This window comes from Opisthocomus hoazin, chromosome 5, assembly GCF_030867145.1.
Source record: "Opisthocomus hoazin isolate bOpiHoa1 chromosome 5, bOpiHoa1.hap1, whole genome shotgun sequence".
Classification (NCBI taxonomy): Eukaryota; Metazoa; Chordata; class Aves; order Opisthocomiformes; family Opisthocomidae; genus Opisthocomus; species Opisthocomus hoazin.
In genome coordinates, this window is record NC_134418.1 from 54,333,780 (window position 1) to 54,352,610 (window position 18,831).

At 47.0% G+C, this 18,831-nt stretch overlaps 1 protein-coding gene across 4 annotated transcripts; it reads right to left on the minus strand.

The window, feature by feature from the left end:
• Positions 1 to 362: 362 nt before the first annotated feature.
• LOC104329201 (UDP-glucuronosyltransferase 2A2) lies at positions 363 to 14,331 on the minus strand. 4 transcript variants are annotated; one of them, XM_075421302.1, is made up of 7 exons: positions 11,848 to 12,305; positions 8,036 to 8,330; positions 5,976 to 6,124; positions 4,527 to 4,658; positions 4,018 to 4,105; positions 3,038 to 3,257; positions 363 to 1,749 (listed from the first exon to the last, which is right to left on the minus strand). In XM_075421302.1, the coding sequence occupies exons 1-7, from the start codon at positions 12,277 to 12,279 to the stop codon at positions 1,473 to 1,475; spliced, it is 1,593 nt and encodes a 530-aa protein (XP_075277417.1). In that variant the 5' UTR covers positions 12,280 to 12,305; the 3' UTR covers positions 363 to 1,472. The 4 variants fall into 4 exon arrangements, with proteins under 4 accessions (XP_075277417.1, XP_009932595.1, XP_075277416.1 ...); XM_009934293.2 differs by lacking the exons at positions 8,036 to 8,330; positions 11,848 to 12,305 and adding an exon at positions 13,596 to 14,331; XM_075421301.1 differs by lacking the exon at positions 8,036 to 8,330 and having other exon boundaries at positions 11,565 to 12,305.
• Positions 14,332 to 18,831: the final 4,500 nt, after the last annotated feature.

Below are 18,831 nucleotides of genomic sequence, written 5' to 3' on the forward strand. Positions count from 1 at the left end.
CGGCAACCAGACTGACATCTCGGCAAATCTGCTTGCAGAAGCTGTGTGATGGGGGCTGTTAGTGATCAAGCTTGGTGGAGCTGTGCCTAGGGACTCAGCTTTATGGACAGTTACAGCAAAACCTTTCAGATCTGGGGCCTGCTGTTCCACTTTGTGTTCACTGTGCATGTTTCAATATGCATATTCCTGCGTATGATCCCATTATGATCATAGGAACAGTGTACCAGAAATTACCATGAGAAGCACTAGTCTTGTTCTCACCCCTCTTTAGTTTGGAAACAATTCACTTGAGCTTTTGTAAATGTTGTAGTATGAAGACATTTAAGCAGACATTGAAACTATTGACAATGCTAATAAAAAAGTAAGCATAGTGTAGGAGATTTTATTATGTAAACAAATACAACATTTTCTCAGCCTGTTCTGTTTTAAAACAATCCTGCAGCATCCAGAATACAGCAAGTGTCAGTTAAAGTCGGGGCAGGTTCTTTGTTGGCTAAGCTGGCACAGCAGTGGAATAACCTTACCTAGAACAGGAGGCCTGAACTAGCATCATTTCAGTAGGCTTTCATTAGGAAGTGCACCTTGAACAGCTTCAGGAGTGCTGCATTTACTGCTGCTCTTATCTGAGCAGCATTATTTCTCCACGTGTTGTGTTACTTCTTTGCAAATTCCATCTCTAGAGGTTTTCCTGCACTTCTGCAGAGGCGTTTGGGGATTAAGATGGGCAAGTTACTGACAGAGGTGTTTTTCACATCCCTGTAGTGTTGCAGTTAGAATGATGGCCTGTGCGGCAGGACTCCAGGCACATACTGAATGGAAAAGAAAAATGGTTCTCAAAAAAGTAGTTTCTCTGCTGGCTTTAGGGCTCTGGTCTCCCCTCAGCCCCTGAGTAGTCAGTGCACTTGTAGAAATGTGAGCATACAGGCTTCACCAGTCATTTGCAGCTCCCAGTCTTTCATGACCTTGTCCATTCAGATGGGTGCTTTCTAGGACCCTGTGATCTCACTTTCCCTGTCCGATCTGGAGAGTGCTATTCTGACAGGAGAGGTATTTTGGTTGGGAATCGTGAAGCCTGAGTGACATTCTAGGGGAGGACAGAGTTACGGTAAGGAGACCAGCTGCAGATTGAGGGTTTCACAGTACCACATGGGAGAAGGCTGAATTTATGGAATGTACCAAAATGAATTTGAAAAGTTAAAGCAACAATTACCATTCCAGGGACTGTGTGCGATCAGCTGACAGGCTCCCAAGAGATAAAGCAACTATAATTCAATTTAGGCCAGAAGGAGTTTGCTGGTGAAGCAAGCAGCTCTGCCCCACAACAGCTTTATAGCATGACCCAGTTCAATGAGGTGCTTCATGGTGTGCTCACCTTAAAGCATACCCTGATCATTTTGTTCGCTAAAGAATATGCATAAATGCACTGCTCAGTCAGTCCAGGAGAAGAAAAAGTGATGGTGGGAATAGGATGTCTATTCTTTCTTCCTCTTTGCAATCCTGCCACATCTCCTATAGCAAAATAAGCAGCATTTGACAAGAATGAAGACTGCAATCGCTGCACAGGTGAACAAGAATGCCAGGACATCCAGGCAGTGGTACTGGTACCAGGTGAGATGATGAGCAGCTGGTCTCAAGTGCTTTGCTCCTTTGTGACGCATGACAAACTCAATCCAGAAGACAGCTCTGTCCAGAGGCTTAACTGGCTGGTCGTGGTGTATCTTGGATAACCTTAGAGCATTTTCCTTATAGCTGTGGAATAAAGAATACCAAGGAGATCTGTCACGGATTCCTGAAACAACCTATGCAACACTTGGAAGTCCTCTTGACGAAGGTAGACAGCCCTGCTTTAACGTTCATCAAAATATTATTTAAATATATTTAAAACTGGCCCAGTTTACTCACATCTGCATAAAATCGAGTTATGAGCAGTAGTAAAGAAAGCCAATCTTATGCAAAGGAAAGGTATTAAAAATTATTCCAGCTACTGCTTTAAAAAAACAACGTGGAAAAATTTGCGGCATTTTCTGTTCCAATATAATACAGTGTGCTGGTTTTGACTGGGATAGAGTTAATTTTCTTCACAGGAGCTAGTATAGGACTATGTATTGGATTTGTGCTGGAAACAGCAATGATAATACAGGCGTGTTTTCGTTACTGCTGAGCAGTGCTTACACAGCGCCAAGGCCTTTTCTGCTTCTCACACCACCCCACCAGCGAGTAGGCTGAGGGTGCACAAGAGGTTGGGAGGGGACACAGCTAGGACAGCTGACCCCAACTGACCAAAGGGATATCCCATATCATATGGCATGCTCAGCAATAAAACTGAGGGGGAGGTTGGCGGGCCAGCCTCGTGCACCAGATGTCATCCAGGTCTTTGGATGCCTGGTCATCATCCAGGTTGTTACAGATCACCTCCACCATGGCTGTTTCCCCCAGATACTGGATACCTCCATCAATGTTGATCCATTTGCTTTGGGAATTTGCAGGTTCTTCCTTCATGGTATACCTGTCCTTCGCACTTGACAGGAGACGCTGCCAAAGACTGAGGACTCCTGCCTTTTTTCCAGTCTCTTGGTCAATGGTCTTGTCCTTACCAAGGCATCCTAGCTCCTGGGCTTCCTTACGCTCTAATTCCTGACTGCTAGGTACAGTAACTTAAGGATATTGGTAACTCAGGGGTAGGAGAAAGGGTTGTTGTGGTCACAGACAGAGTAGACATAATACAACTAGAATTGTCATCTTGATTTATACAAGCTTGATTTATACAAGCAGAGAACAAAGAAGAGAGTGAGCAGAAAACTGTCTCAGGAGCTGTTCTGGGCTTACCAGGAACTATTTTTCTCAAAGGGACCATAAAAGGTAGCATAAGAAAAATCAAATTGCGCAACTCTCTGTGAAATGAAAGGTGGTTTTAACCGAAACCCAAACTCTAGCTACTCAGTATTTTTGGTCCCCAGAAGAGCCAGCAGAATTTCTTACATGAGCTGCGCAAGATTTTAGTAACTTCATCCTACTGTAAGGCAAGAACAAAACTCACGTGGAATTGTTAATGACTGTATTCACTGCATCAACTAGGTCCTGTGTCTTCAGTGTGCTGAAATCCAGCTCAACTGCAGCTCCCTTTGCCCTCATGTGAGCAATGTTGTCGTGCTGGTCGGCAAAGATGGGAATCCCAACCATCGGGATCCCATGGTAGATGGCTTCATAGATCCCATTGGTCCCACCATGAGTAATAAAGGCCTTTGTCAAGGGATGGCCTGGAAAGGAGAAGGAGAGACACGTGTAACAGCAGCTCTGGCTGCAGTGGCAGACTGCGTTCATTGGGACGTGAGCAGTGCGAACTACCTGGGCAAATGCACTGCTAGAGATGGGAACAGCCCTGACCTCTGGATCAGCATCGGAGCTTGCACACTTAGCCTTCAAGCATTCACATTTGCTTTAATGCAATGTGTGAATCAGCATGTTCCTCCAGACTACCCCAGAGTTACTTCAGTCCTTCTGCTGATGTGCAGTTCTAGTTTTTACAGATTCACAACAGCCCACTGCTGCAGCCTTGAGTAGGTCACACATTTTGAAGAATGAGCCCTGGGGATTAATTGCAGAGGCCAAATCCAGCTCTGGAGGACATGTCTACTTTGATATTTACTCCTGGTAAACAAGTGGTTCTTAGCCCTTCCAGACAATTGCCACCAAGCTCTGTAAGACAGAGGCTTTTGCTTTAGAGATCTATCTTTATAGCTAAGCTCAAGTTGTTGCCTTCTTGAGCCACTGCTCGCTACTCCCTTCACAGCCTGGCTGTATCTTCCATGGTTCTTGTACAGCCACGCACCTTAAAGTCAAAAGCAGGTTAGGGAATTAAGGCTCCATGAGCAAACCTCTGCTGCTTAAGCTGAAAAACTAACTGCAGCCACAAACGCTGCATGGTTCCTTTGCATGAATAAGCTATTTTAGTGGAAAAGCAACGAAGGAAACAGTATTTCCAAGGGCACAATGCATCGCAGATAGCATCAGTCTCACCAAGCAGGTCATTTTGGGGTATCCAGTCATAAATCCTGGTGTTGGAGCCCAGAGTTTCTGGGGTTTTTCCTTTGTACCGCCAGAGGACCTTGAACAAAGGAAGAATAAGAAAGATAGTGCATGTGATGTGCCTTTCTGTATTCTTACATGTAATGCAGGGCTTTGTCTCAGACCCATGTATCTTTTCCCAGTAATTCAAATAGCTTCATTCCAGTTTAGTTCTTTGATTAGTTATTATGTGCTTATTACAAAAAGCGCATAGAGCAATGACATTTTTATATTTTGGCCTATGGACACACTTCCACATCATTTGGTTCAGAGAAGAGGACACACCAGAACTCCCCAGGAGGTGACTCAGCAGTCTGCCTCTCTGCAGGGCCCAGCTTCCCGGTTGTGGCACATCCAGCAGAGATGCAGATAAAAAACAGGCCAGTCCAAACACAAAAGGCTCATTGAAGGCAACAGGAGTGACAAAAAGCAAGGCAAGTTGTTTTAGACTCGAAATTCACCTTTTGTGGAAGCTGGCTGAAGGCTGTGGCAAACACATTACTTTTTTCATCAGTTAGGTTGTAGACCATCGACCCGAGAGAGAATACCACGATGCCGTGTTCCCCTGCGCTCTGAACAAATTCTTCCATTTCCTAGGAGAGGCAGAAAACATACTAAGAGTAATTATGCGCTGCAGATTACACAGATTTCTGTGAACAGAGAGCAGAACCTTTTCAGCTTATCATGGAGATGATCGTGGTGTATGAGCACCTCCATTGGCAGAAGGGCATTACAAAGAGAGACCTGGCCCTGTGCAGAACAAACAGTTTCTCCCCAAGAAGGAGAAGGACAAGTTGAGACAGGTGACAGAAGCTTCGTCTTTTGGAAAGCAAGTCAAGCAGTTTCAGGACACGTTACTTTCAGAGCACAAGCAGCAGGAATGGATCGTGGCACTGGCACGAGAGGGCCGTACCCTGCGACACCATCCCTAGCACAGTCAGTCGTGGTTCTGGATTTTCCTGGAACAAGTACTTTCCATTTCATTCCCCTTCCCTTACTGCAGGAAAGGACAGTGCTGAAAACTGACAGTACTTTTCAGCATCCCGATCAGAGATGCATCGAGGTGCTGCTGTCACTTTGTTAGTCAGCCAGTTCTCTATTTCTTGCAATACAGCACACGTTGCTAAACAGATTTTCCACAAATCAGACCAACAGGTCTTCCTGTTTCTTTTTGTAGTTAGTGTCGTGTGAAATGGAGCAATAGCATCCAAAAGAGAACGGTTATCCATTTCCCCTAACTCGACCCCTGTTACAGGGCAGTGGGAGAAGAATTGGAAGGTTTTTTCTAGTGGACAACTTGCACTGAAAATACCCTATCTCCTCTAAGGTTCCTGCAGGAGTGATAATCTAGACCAGAGCTTGTCGTGTTGCCATCATCGGTGTCTGGGAGTTTCAGATTCCGCCTGAATATTGCCAGTCACAGCAGAGCATAGGCTGGAGATGCTGAGTATTTTACTGCCTTGAAGATGTCTTAAACTAAGCAGCAATAGAAAAAGTGTTCATCACTCATCTCTTTCTGCAAGTCTTGACTCCATTTTGTCTAAAGAACTTGTCCCCTCACAGTGCCTTTTTGCATCAGGTATTTCAGTGTTACCATGGGCTGCAAGCCTGTATCTTAGAATTAAAACTTACACTCTGAGGTAGCACCTATTTTTCCTAAAACACACACACTGTATTCACTCCTGCTGACCTCAGCTATCCTCTCTTAAGACAACAGGCTGCAAACCCAGCCCTAAGTGTGCACAAGTATGGCCAGGTTGCTAAATAGCAACATGCTCCACACCAGCAGCAGAGCATCTTTTTAAGAACGAGGTTTCTCAGGGCATGGCTTGCCTGGTTGGTCAGGGAGAGAAACAGTTTTTGTTCTGCTGGCCGACCAACCAGCCAGCAGCAGATCACAGCTGGGGTACCTTTGGTAATGGCTTTGCAGGCTGGCAATGAAGTCCTCCGACAAACTCAAAGTTGGGCAGGAAAGGGCGTGGAAATTCAAAATCCCAGTATGTTCTGATTAACCATATCTCTGCTTTCCCCATCGTCTCACACAGGGTTGTGGGCCTTCCTAAAGACAAGGTACAAGAGGTTTACAACACAGACAGGGACAGTCTTGTTTGCTGTAGGTTGCGAAATAGGAGCCTTACCTTTATCTTTCAGCACTCCCAGTCAGTGTAGTCTGTCAAATCATGCATGAAGTGAAAACATGGACAAATCCAGACCTATTCCTTGCCCCGTCCTGTGTTCGGCCTGGGCAGATTGCCATGAACAAGGCAATACAATCTTTGAAATAATTTTGAACCTTCAGGATAAATTTAGAGCAGTCCAAGAGTAAGTGGGAAGCATTTAGTTTCTGTGACACAGGAGTGCAATTCTTGTACCACCAAAAGACTTCATCACCTGTGCTTGTAATAAAAACGCAGTTTGAGGAAGAGAACAATCACAGAAAAAATGAGTTGCAAAGTGATGATCACCAGTCAGGGAGGAGGAAAGTTTTTAAACAAAATTCACTGGCATTTTTCAAATGGTGACTCAGACAGTGGCTGCTCAGACTACAATAAAGACAGGTACAGGCATCCCTAGTTCTCTTGGGGACGGGGTCAACTCCTTCTGACACATATTGGGAAAATTTGGCCAAATCCATAGATGCTTTGAATGTCATTTTATGCAACATCCAATGTCTGTAGAAATCCATCTATACAAAAAATCTAATGGCTAAAACTGTTTTATAGCTTCCCGTTCGGAAAAATGTATATTCTCAGGTACATGCTGCAAGTTGTCTTTGCAGTATTTTCCCCACAAAGTGGAACCAGGGAGTAAAAGGGTTAGAAGTGTTTGTAAATGATTTTCCAAAGCCAGCCTAATGCAAGCAGGAACCAAGCAACATAAACAGCAAAGTAAAATTATCTGCGTCTTCTTATACTACTTGATCAGCATTACAATTTACACCAGTAATTTCTTTTTTTGTTTTATTTTAAGTAAATGCAATGAGGCAGTTACCAAGTTAGTGGAGTGAAAATTAAGCCTGCATTACGAGTGATATAAAGGTCTAATTAAATCTTATGTGGTACTAAAAAAAAAATGAATCCAGGGAAAAGGGACTAGTTTGCAGAGCACAGAGGCGTTGCTGTAAAACACAGGGAGAGATTAAAGGGCAACAGAATAGATGACTTTGTGCTTGCTGTTCACTCGTTATCTACCTAAACATAGATATTCTGTACAAGGTTCAAAGTCCAGTGAACTGAAAGGTCTCTTTAATAGACTCTGAATTGAGCCCGAGTTGTACGAGGTTGGAACAGAAATTTCAGGTGTGTATCTAGTTTAAGGAGACTATTTCAAACTCTGAATGTGGATGAAAGGGAAAGGTTACAGTTCTTAGCATTTATTATTTGAGAATATGAACTCATGCTTAGCTTCATGTACTATGCAGGGTTGCAAGACAATACCTCCAGACAAGGCATGCAATGTGAATGAAGGGTGCTTTTTTGCTCTGCAGTTGTCCAGAGACAGCCAGTGATCCTAGTTACGACAGGGTTAACTCCACCCCTGTGTTGTCAATGGAGCTGTCTCCAGTGCCTTACACTTGGTTAAGGAATGATTTTGCCCTCCAGCCTTTATCTGCTACCATATTAATTGTAAAAGTGCCTGTCATCAAGATGAAGAGGCAACAGCTGTCCTCTGAAAGCACTAAAATGGGCATACAGCTCACCGCAAGAGCTCACCAGCAGTATCATCATTGACAAAAATTAGAACTAGGTGCTCTGAGGATCCTCAAGAGGAATTAGAGCAAAACTGCACTGGTGTCTGTTAGACTAGACCAGACCTACAAGGGAGAGCACAGCCTCCATGCAACCAGAACAGGATTACCATCTCTGCTGGCCATTGGGAAAGAGTATTTTGAGACAACAGCATCGAGCTCCCTAAACATTCAAAAAGCACAGCCTATGCAAGAGGAGAAACTACTCAACAGCCGTCTTACCTAAGACATTACTGTAGTACTCATCCCATTCATCTCGCCACAACTTTGAGAAAAATAAATCCATGTAAAAGTAAAACAGGAAGTTCTGGAGTCTTTGCACAAAGGACATCTGGTCTGTCAGCCCCGTTACGCTAGCAGGCACGTAAGAAGGTGGGGATGGGAGCCCACCGCACAGCCGCTCCACCACATTCCCATCAGAGAAGCGGAAGCTGTAGACAAAAGGGATTGCTAGGATTTCTGCTACGAGCTCACCACCTATAGACAGGGGGTCAGCGATCAGAACATCGAATTTGGCCTGCCGCAGCTTTGCTATCAGCTGAGGGTCCATCACCAAGGTGTCACAGCTCTGTTTCGATATGTCGGTAAAGTCCTCCATGTCCTTCTTCATTCTCCACATGATGTCCCAGGGGAAGACATTAGAGACCTCATTCATCCAGAAATTGAGGAAGTCCTCCATGAGAGCATCCAGGGTCTCCTGGGTAAAGGGGACTTGAAGGACCTCAAAGGTGAAGCGAGAGGAGGTGTCTCGGTAGTCTATGAGCAGATTGCTTGAGGCCACCAACACAGTCACTTCATGACCCCGGAGAACAAGTTCTTCCAGCAGCACTTTCACATTGATCCAGTGACTTGCATCGGTGGGCCAGACCACCACCTTCCCACAAAAGCCAGCACTCCAGCAGCATGCATAGGCCCAAAGCAGCAAGGGGCACCTTGGACCCATCACCTCAGCAGTCCCTGTACAACTCTGGTCTGACTGAGCTGGAAGCAGTTCACTGCTCCAGTGTGCAAACACTTTACAGCCAGGCAAAAAAAGTGAGGTCTGCTTGGTGCCAAGCTCAGCAAAAGTGAAAGTCAGAACACAAAACAACACTCAGAGGAGGACTGGGCAAGCAGCAAAACCTGTTCTGGAGTCTCCTGCAGAGCCACAGCTGAGCTCGAAATGACAGCAACTCCTGTTTCTGCTCACCACAAAGTGCATTTTGCAGCATGTGGTAGGACCAGAAGCCCTCTCCCTGCATTGTGGTTTAAGCTTTATGGGCAGCTAAACACCACAAAGCCTCTCACTCCCCCACAGTTGGAGGGCAAAAGAATTGGAAGGGCAAAAGTTAGAAAACTCATGGCTTGAGATAGTAACAACTTAATAAGCAAAAACCAAACACAAACGAGTGAAACGAGTAATGCAAAAAGAACAATTGCTCACCACCAGCCAACCAACGCCCAGCCAGTCCCTTGAGCAACAGCAGCCCTGGCAAACTTCCCCCTTCCCAGCTGTTTTTGCTGAGCACAACATCGCCCGGTGTGGGATGTCCCCTTGCTAAGCTGGGGCCAGCTGTCCCAGCTGTGTCCCCTCCCAACTTCTCGTGCACCGCCAGCCCGCTCGCTGGGAGGAGCAGCGTGAGAAGCAGAAAAAGCCTTGATGCTGTGTAAACACTGCTCAGCAACAACTGGACTGATAATACATCCCTGTATTATCAACACTGGTCTCGTCACAAATCCAAAACATAGCCCCCTGCAAGCTACTATGAAGAAAACTAATTCTATTCCAGCCAAAGTCAGTATACACTCATACCAGATCTTCAAGGCGAAGACACACATGCGTGTACAAAGCAGGAGCTCAAGCTAGGGAAAGCGCATGAGCAGCCCCTAGGACTTTATTGACAGCTACAAGAAGAACCCCATCTTATCACCTGACTATGGCCTAGATTTGCTTCTTTGCCCTAGAGGAACCAACCTACCTGTGAAACTGGTTATAATTTGTATCTCCTCATTTACTGGGTGCAAAATGCCCTGCAGTGATTCACAACTAGCCCACAGGGTGCTCTAGTTTTGTCCTCTCTATGATCAGATGCTGTGGACACACAACACTGCTGCTGGAAGGACACTGTCCTGGCAGAGATGACTCCAGTATCAAGCCACTCTAGCAGAGAAATAGGAGGAGATGAGGAGCACAGGTTTTTCTCACGCTGCTCTTCTGTGCCTTCTCTTGGGAAGATGCTGCAAACTGGCATCAGTGTATCCGTATCATATAGTCCAGGACAGGTACTGTCAAGACAAGAGACCTGACTTCTCATCTTGACTGTATCCTGCAGGTGTAGTGGAGATGCTCGGTGCTACTGATGTGTTCAAGGAAAAGAAGAGGCAGCTGGCTCTCTCCTGAGCAGAGGGCGAATGAGGCTGAGACAGAGTCTAAACAGGGCCTGAGCACTCCTCCAGGAGCTCAGCACCACCACATGAGCTGCCCTCAGTAGACTTCACAGTGGAGCAAGCAGTCTTTCACGATGCTTCAACCTCATCACTTGCCTTTAGGTAGCTCTAGGAAAGCAGCCAGAATAACAGGAACCCTGAAGAAGATTTTCCGAGGAGATAGAGAAGGTGGATGCATACGCTGCAGGAACTGAGACATTGCCTCATTTCTGCGAGGTGCCTCCTGCTTACTTTCACCTCCTTCAGGACTGGATACGCTCCAAATCAACGCATATCACACTCAAGACAGAGAACAGCTAAGCTAACACAGCTAACAAAACAGATATTGCACTGGAGCCTTAAATGCTAAAGCCCACATTTAACAATAAATAGACAATACAAGATCCAAGCAGCTCTGAGGCTTACGCAACAGATCATCAAACCAGGCTTCTGCCAGCACAAGATTTTCTAGTCTCTGTCAAACACGACAAGCGACACAAGTAAAAACACAGCTAGGTAATCTAGTAGTATGATAACAACTTGGCTCTCTGAGCAGAATCACACCCTACTAGTGAAATATAAAAAAAAAGGTCTCATATTGAAATAATATCTGTTTTATCTGCCCACCAACAATGCATGTATGTTTGCCCTGTTTCCTTTTAAGCACTGCAATAACCAGTCAGACCAGAAGTGTGAAAATAATTACACAACTACTATGTGAAAAAGAAAAAAACCTTATAAATATATACAACTATCTTCTAATATTTCTTTTAGACACTTTCAGACACGCAAAGAACCCTGTCTCTGCTGAGGGCCCTTTGTCACTGCAAACTGGGGCTCAGCTGCTCTTCCAAACTCTTCCAAAAGACCGGAGGAGGCCATTATCTGTCATCTCGAGATAAGTTAGCAAGCAAGAAGGGTGCTAGGGGAAAAAAGGTAGTATTGTTGTGTAGCTTTCCAAAATTGTTTTTTATTTCTACTTTAAAAGGTTTAATTCAGTAGTAGTGTTTGGTGGGCATATAGTATTATTTTGCTGTTCTTAGTGTTTGTCATGATTCATCTGTGAATATGACTGATGAGCTCTGTTTCAAGTGGCTTGAGCACTCTTTTACCTATCCTAGAAGTACCTGTACAGACTTAGCTGTACTAGTGTAGCAGGTCAGGATTAACAGGTAACATCTGTACTTGCCGGGATTGTTTGACTTGACACAGGACAGGACTTTTTGAGGAAGGAGAGTGAGTTCAGGGCTGTCTTGCTCCTTATTTGTGCCTTAACCTCTAAGCTCTGGGTATTTACTCTTGTGTGTACAGCAGATGTAATTCCTGGAAGTAAGAGCAGCCTTACCTAAAACATCACTGTAGTAATGACCCCAGCTTCCCCAGAGAAGGTAATGATATACGATATCCTGCACAGCGTAGAAGAAGACGTTTTTTAGCCTTTCCAGGAAGGACATCCTATCTGTTAGACGGCTTAGGGTGGCTGGTACGTAGGAAGGAGGTGCTGGGAGTGCCCCACAGAGCCGCTCCACCGTGTTGCCAATGGAGAACCGGATGGTGTACACGAAGGGGATACCCAGCTTCTCAGCAAGCAGCTCCCCACCGGGTGCCAGCGGGTCTATCAAGAGGACATCAAAAGTGGATGCCCTCAGTCTCTCCAGCAGTACCTCATTCTTCAGGACTTCATCACAAATCATTTTGGTTGTGTTCACCAGCTTGCGCAGCATTTGAGCCAGCTTGTAAAGACTTTCCCAGACAGGTAGCACGCTCTCCTCGTAAAACCAAAAATAGAAAGCTTCTTCCAGTAAGGCAGCCATCTCCTTTTTGGTGATCGGCACCTCAAACACTTCGATCCGGAAGGCTGAGGGCTTTATGGAGTCGAGGATGAGGAAGCATGAAGGCAGCAGCACAGTCACCTCGTGGCCCCGGACCACAAGCTCCTGAAGTATGTACTCCACGTTCAGCCAGTGGCTGTTGTCCGCCGGCCAGACCAACACCTTCCCCCCAGACCCCCAGCCCAACACGGCCAGCAGCCACAGCACGGCCACCTCTCTCCCAGCCATGGCCTGCCCTGTGTGGCAATGTCCCGGTGGCCTTGCTTCACCGGAAGCCCCAGCAGTTCCAGGCTGGGCTGGGCCTGCATGACACGCCTGGCGCCGGAGGGCGGGGAGCCAAGGGAGCGGGCGTGAAATCCTGTCCTGGATAATGGCCAGTTTTCCTGTGAGAAGAGGGTGACTGGGACCAGCTGGCACCATCTGGCGGCAAACAGCTCGCTGAAGCTGGAAGATGTGGTTCCTCTGGAGCCGCGCCGGGAGATTCTTCTGGGTGAAGGGTGGTCACCCTTCTGACGTGCAGTTAAGAAATAATCTAAGTTCCGTTCGCTGTGCTAAAAATCATCCCTACCGGGCTTCTGCCCAGCTCTGTTACGCAATGTTTTCCTAATGCTGATGTGCAGGATTCCTGCTACAGCTTCCGTGCTGCCTAGAGCGTCCTTTCCGCGGTGAAAATGAGGGTGATGGAAGCAGCTGGGCTGTGAGAAGCCAAGCTGAGATACCTCATCTGCTGTGCACGTGCCAACAGCTTGGTGTGCTTGTGGGGTGCTGCAGCATGCACGTGTTTGCAGGCAATTGAACCCTGAGAGATTTGCAAGTGCTCTTTTTCATGAGCTCAGTGTGAGGTTAGTAAAAATGGCATGTTGCTCCTATGTGATTAATACTTAAAGAAACATATTTTTCTACATATACCCTCAAAACAGTCCAGAAAAAAAGCCTGCATAGGAAGACTTGTTGCTTTCACTGTTTGCTTGTGGGTGGAGGGTGTGTTTTAAAGAAAACTTGTTTTGTGCAGAGAGGATTGGTTTTATATGACCAGTGATGTCAGTGAAGTCCCTATTACAAAGCCACAATCCATTTCAGTATGGCCACTGAGGGTGGCAGGGTTGGCTCGTGATTCACCAGCTCCCCCCTCGTTACGATACACTGGATTAGGAAAACAGCTCTGTTCCTGGCTGCTTGCTGTGCAAGCAGGCATTGGAGGGGCAGATGTGTAAGCTGAGCTCCCTTGCTGAGGGCCCTACATGGTGTGGAAGTCGTTTCAACCTGCATGTTAAAAATGCTTACGGCAAAAGTCAGATCCATGGGTTGGGATGACCACCGATACCTGTCTCGATGCGATGGCATAGCAGCACAGCACCCTGACGGGGGAATGAGTCCAACTGACAGACCCCGGAGGCTTATTCCCTTTTCCATACAGGGACATAATGACAAACTTCTTGCTGACCTCTCTCAGACCTTGCCTTTGCCACCCTGCCAGGTTCCTAGCTCTGCAGGTCGTAAGGCGGGAGGCTGTGTGATGAGAGGTGAAGTAGCAGAAGGCTTACCTAAGACCTTGCTGTAGTAGATATCCCATTCTCCCCAGTAGCTCTGGAAAACGTAGTCTTGCAGGTGGTAAGACAAGATGTTTTTTATTCTCTCACTGAAGGACATGCAGTCGGTGAGCTCGGACAGGGCTGCGGGCGTGTAGGATGGTGGGGCTGGGATCTTGCCACAGTGCCTCTCCACGGTGGAGGCCGGGGAGAAGCGCAGCGAGTAGATGAAGGGGACAGACAGCTTGAGAGCCAGGAGGTCCCCGCAGAGGGTCACCGGGTCTGACAGCAGCAGGTCATAGCTAGACCTCTGCAGGTGGGCCATCAGCTCTTGGTTGGTCAGCACCGCGTCGCACATTATCCTGTTCATCTGGTGCCAGTTTTCGGACAGTTTTCCCAGCTCCTTGTAGAACTGCCAGAAGGTCAAGGTGGTCGGCCTGTTATTCAGCCACAGAGCCACTACATCCTCGATCAGGTTCTCGACAGTGTCATTCTTGAAGGGCACGTTATAGACCTCAAACTTCTCCGAGGCCTCAGCCCTGGGTTTAATGAAGAGGGAAGCATTGGATACCAGGACGGTAACGCTGTGCCCGCGGCGGATGAGCTCCTGTATAACTATCTTCACGTTCAGCCAGTGGCTGCCTTCCGTTGGCCAGACCAACACGTTCCCGCAGAAGACAGACCCTAGAAAAGCAACCTGGAAAAGGAGCAGCTGGAGATATTTCTTCGAGCCGGTGGCTTTTGTGGCCATGGCAGATGGCAGGGTGAAGGGCTAGATAGCCTGGGAGTTTTCCCTTCCAGCTGGGAGTGCTGCACCTCTGTTTTGCGTTTGATGGCTCTTTACTGGCACTCTTAGCAAAAGCAGGAGTTTGCTGCTGCGCAGGTGGGGCCTTTAAAACCCACGTCTGGTCTCAGGTCTGAAAAGACAGAAAAGGATGTTTGGTGATTCACTTCTCCCTTTCTGCCTCCTACCCCGTTAGTTTCCCCCTGAGGGAGCTCCTTGCCCTGGGTAGCAGGGTGGCAGCAGTCCGCGCTGCTGTCAGAGGTCTGCCTTCAAGCTACTCCCTTTGCACAAGAAGAATTTCATCCTTTATTTTTTTACAGCTTTTGTAGTTTTTCTGAGGAATCCTTACCGTGAAATCAAAGCAAATAACAGGGGGGCTCTTCCAGCTGTGTAATTACTGTATCGGTACCTGCCAGCAGATTTCCTGTAAGTATTAGCAAAGAAGTGGCACTGCTGCCGACACTGGCGAAATACTGAGATTTGCTGGAGAATGTATGACCACGTCTGATTTTAAAATGCCTGTTTTCAGTTGCAACAGCTGCGGCATCTGTCTACTGTAAAGTTTCTCTCACTTATGGCAGAAATCCTACCTATACTTAAAGATGTATTTCTCTTATTCTCAGAGTTTCCCATCTTTCTCCAACTTTCTTTCCAGAAGCAGCATGAGGGCTTACTTAGCTGACAGGCAGCAGTGCTACAGGGAATGCTTGCTTGAAGATGTTGCTAGACTTGAGGCAGGAGCCCTGGGCAACACAAGGTGGAGGGACACCCAGGATGGGACTAGCAGTGGCAAATTGTACCACGGGCATCCTCCAGTCTCCTCAAGACTTCTACAGCCATGTCCCTGCTGGTAAATAATATAAATTACCAGCAGTCATGCCCCAGCCCCTGCGGAGAGCTGCTGCCTCTCCAGGCTTCACCATTGATTCAAGCTGGTGCATCTTTACAGAGGAAGAAACTGCAGGTGAGCCAGTCCCGCGGCTGCCAGCTCCGATACTCAAACAAATCACTTGCGTTGCACCCATGAACCAGCGAAGCCAGAGGCAGGCCAAGGAAGGAGAGGCCACAGGGTACAACTGGCTGACTTGGAAGCAGCATTTTTTTTCAGGGTGAGGTGTTAGAAGTGCTGAGGGAAGGCAGCACATCCTTTATTTGAGTGATGATAGTCCCAATAATAACATGTAGTTTGTTCTGATAAGTGACAGGCGGTTTCCGACTGCTCCCAGACAACTCTCAACTCAGGGAGCTCGTTCCCGCTGTCTGGGGCACATCACCACCAACCTGGTCATGTTGTGGGCTCAGTGCCTTCCTCACCCCTAAAGGTGCTTGTCAGAGCAAAACCCACATCCTCTGGGGTGGCTCTCACTTGGAAAGTCAGCACTTGAGTTTAAGGCACTATGTGCTGGAAGGCAGCTCTTGACCAACAGGAGCCAAAATGACAGCTAAACCCATGCATATAATGATACGCTCGATGCAGCGCAATTTGGGGAACAAATGCCATACGGCAAAAAGCTCTTACCTTGTGAGTCTTCCAAGGTACGTAAGCATCGTGCTCTGAGTTGCAAGGTGCAACTAGCTGCACCAGCTTGCTTCTGTTTCTTGCTGCTCACCTCCTCTCTGCCTGGGCTGCTCTGGCGATGTTGGGAATTGGGGCGAAGGAGCTTAAATAAGCTACCCTCTGAACTGGGCGTTTTGAAAGGAGGAAGTAATACAATATGGGATGATCACAACAAGGATGGGATTATTCGTTGCTTTGTTATGCTCCAGAAATTTAATAGTCAAGATGGTCTTCCCATGCTAGGGTATATTACAATGTTATTACAGAGCCAGATTCTCAGAAGGACTTTGCATCCTGTAGCTCAGAAGTATGGTGTCTGACTGCTAAAAAGATTTTTCAATCCCTTTAAGGTCCCAGCTGGCAAAACAAAATTTTTTGTTAAGTAATAGACTTGTTTATAACAGGAACAAAGAGAAAATCTTGCTGTTTGTTTGCAGAGGTTTTCAGAGCTGGTGTGTTACCTGTGCTAGGTGGGTGTCTCCTGATTCTAGGATCTAGGCAAGTTTTTAATGACTTGAGAATACAGGAATCTAAAGACGCACCTCCATGGTTTTTAAATATTGCCCATAATATTCAGCCTGACTTTTTCTAAACCCTCAGAATTCAGGGCAATTATGCCACATGTGTCAACAGTAATTTGGCCTTACAGCCGGAGTTTCACTACGATCTCTCCATAGACCTTTGTATTCAGGGTAGTATCTTTTTGTTCAGGCTAATTTAGCTTATTTGGGAAATTGCTATTAGACACTTAAAGCCTTTCCAGCAACTAGTGAAAGGCCATGTTAATGTGAGCTGGGGCAGATGGGAACGTGGGTTTCGTTTCTAACCCCCTCAGTAACTCATTCCTCCACAGCAAATGAGTGCTATTACTGGGGGAACCAGAGGGTTAAATTTGTTTTGTTTCCGTGGCCAGGTTTTGCGAATGATACTCAGATTACTCTTAACGCACAGAAGATATGCATTTTGAGAGGATTAAAGGACAAAATGCAGCGAATAAAAGAAAAGTGGGACTGAAGAAAGTAGATGGTGTTAAGTGTCTGGATTTCACCCATCTAGCATTACTAAGCAGAAGTGCTGCAGACACTGATGCAACCTTCAGCCTGGTTAAATAACAACAGCTTTTTGAGATGACAGGAACTTCTGTGAAAGTTAGGCAATACAAACTAGTGTTTTCCACATACGGATCTCTTCACCATTTTGCTGAACAGGGGTTACAGTGTACGTGACACCTTTATCTCTGGAAAACCTTGATGCCAGCCAACACCTCAAAAATTCAGTGCCAGGGTATAAAAGGGAAGATTTTGCCCTGAGAAGCACCAGATGACTCTGTGGTTTTCCTTTCAGTTACTGCAACAAAGCAGCTTCTGGACTGAAGGCAGACTTGGAAGTCTTGACTACGATTTTTTTGGAGGGAGAGTGGGGAAGGCTGGATGGGGAAAACACCAAGGTTGGTTGGCTCGCCCCTGAGTACAGGCAGAATTGAGTGGATTGTGCAATTTTGCAGAGGCCCACGTGCAAGCGCTCAGTAAAATGCCTACGCCCGTGTAATCCCTGGGGGTAATAGGGAAACTCCAGCGAAAGTTAATGAGCTGAAATAGCTTTAGCATAACCACCTTTCTCAGCTAAATGGTATCTTTGTAACTCTACCTTGCAGCTGCAGGACAGCAATACAACGGGGTAGGTTTATAGCATTCAACTTGTTTTTATTGATTCTGTTTAATATTTTACGAGCTCTCTTTGCTGCTTTTGCAATGCTGCAGGGGCACCTTGAATGGTTGGCCAGCAGCCATCGCGTTGAGCCACGCAGTAACGTGTTCACATGCTATCCTCCATTTGTGTGTTCATAGATCTGCAGGGGAATAAAAACTAAATTGAAATCCCTGCTAAGTTTTGACTGAATCCACCAACTGTACATAACCCTGCTGCTGTATTGTAGCTTCTTGCTGGCTTTCTGGTCTAAAAAAGAAATTTGGAATCAGAGAAAATCTCATCTCTGGCCAGGAGAAATTTATCAAAAATAACCTTTCCTTACTTAGATGCAGCCTGGTCAAGGTCCTAAGCCACATCTCTGTCTTGTAGGAGCGAAATTTTGCTGTTTGACACTGGAAGCTGCTGGCACAAGGTTTGTCCCTGGGCCTCGGTACACCGGCCGTACACCGGCCACTTCTTCCCCAGAGGTACATCCGTGCGGGAAGTCTGCTCCTCAGCCTCGGCAAGCCTCCTCGGAGACAGCCTCCTAGCCAGCCCTGCCTGCAACCGCGACTCCTCTTGTGTGTCAGCACGCAGGGAAGGCAGAGACTGCTTTTCCTCTGATGTTGCAGGCCTGGAGCTGATCCATCGCGGCTCAGTCCGGGTTGCGGAGGGGAGCACCTCGTCTGCTGCTACTTGGAGTGTGGAGGAGTGTTGCTGCACGTCTGTCTAGGAGGCAGATAGAGGCAAGCCCTCTGCTCCCGGGAAACCAGGCCTGGAGGTTTGGGCTTGGGCTTCACCTTGCAACTGTGAGCAATGCCATTTCATCCCTGGGGGTATTTAACCAGTGGAAGTTTGTGTTTCCTCCTCTGTTTGCACTGGAGGCATGCGTCAGATTTTGACTGGGGCTGCTGTACTCTGCACCTGGGGTGTTTCGAGGCTGGAAGAGTGAGAGGGAGGAACATCCTCTGCTTTGGGTGTCATCAGCTCAGATGCCTGGACCTTGGCATGCAATGCAGGACCACCCTTGGCCGCTCTTCCTGGGAGCAGCCAGGACTTCACCTGAGCTCCTGCATCTAAGCCAGCAGCAAACCCATTCTGTGGTCCGTGGCGTCTGTGCGTGGCTGTGAGGAAGGCTTCTCGGTCCCCGTCGGGGCTCTCACCCACCATGTGCACGCCTCGACAGGCTCTCACCTGCCATGTGTACACCTCGACATCGA

Bases quoted from the DNA above. Each gene is read 5' to 3' on its own strand.
- LOC104329201 (XM_009934293.2), bottom strand. From the start codon at position 14,331: ATGGCCACAAAAGCCACCGGCTCGAAGAAATATCTCCAGCTGCTCCTT. The intron at 6,125-13,595 runs GTAAGCCTTCTG...CCTTGTCTTTAG, and splicing joins CTACTACAGCAAGGTCTTAG to GAAGGCCCACAACCCTGTGT. The intron at 4,106-4,526 runs GTGAATTTCGAG...CCTTTGTTCAAG, and splicing joins TCAGCCAGCTTCCACAAAAG to GTCCTCTGGCGGTACAAAGG.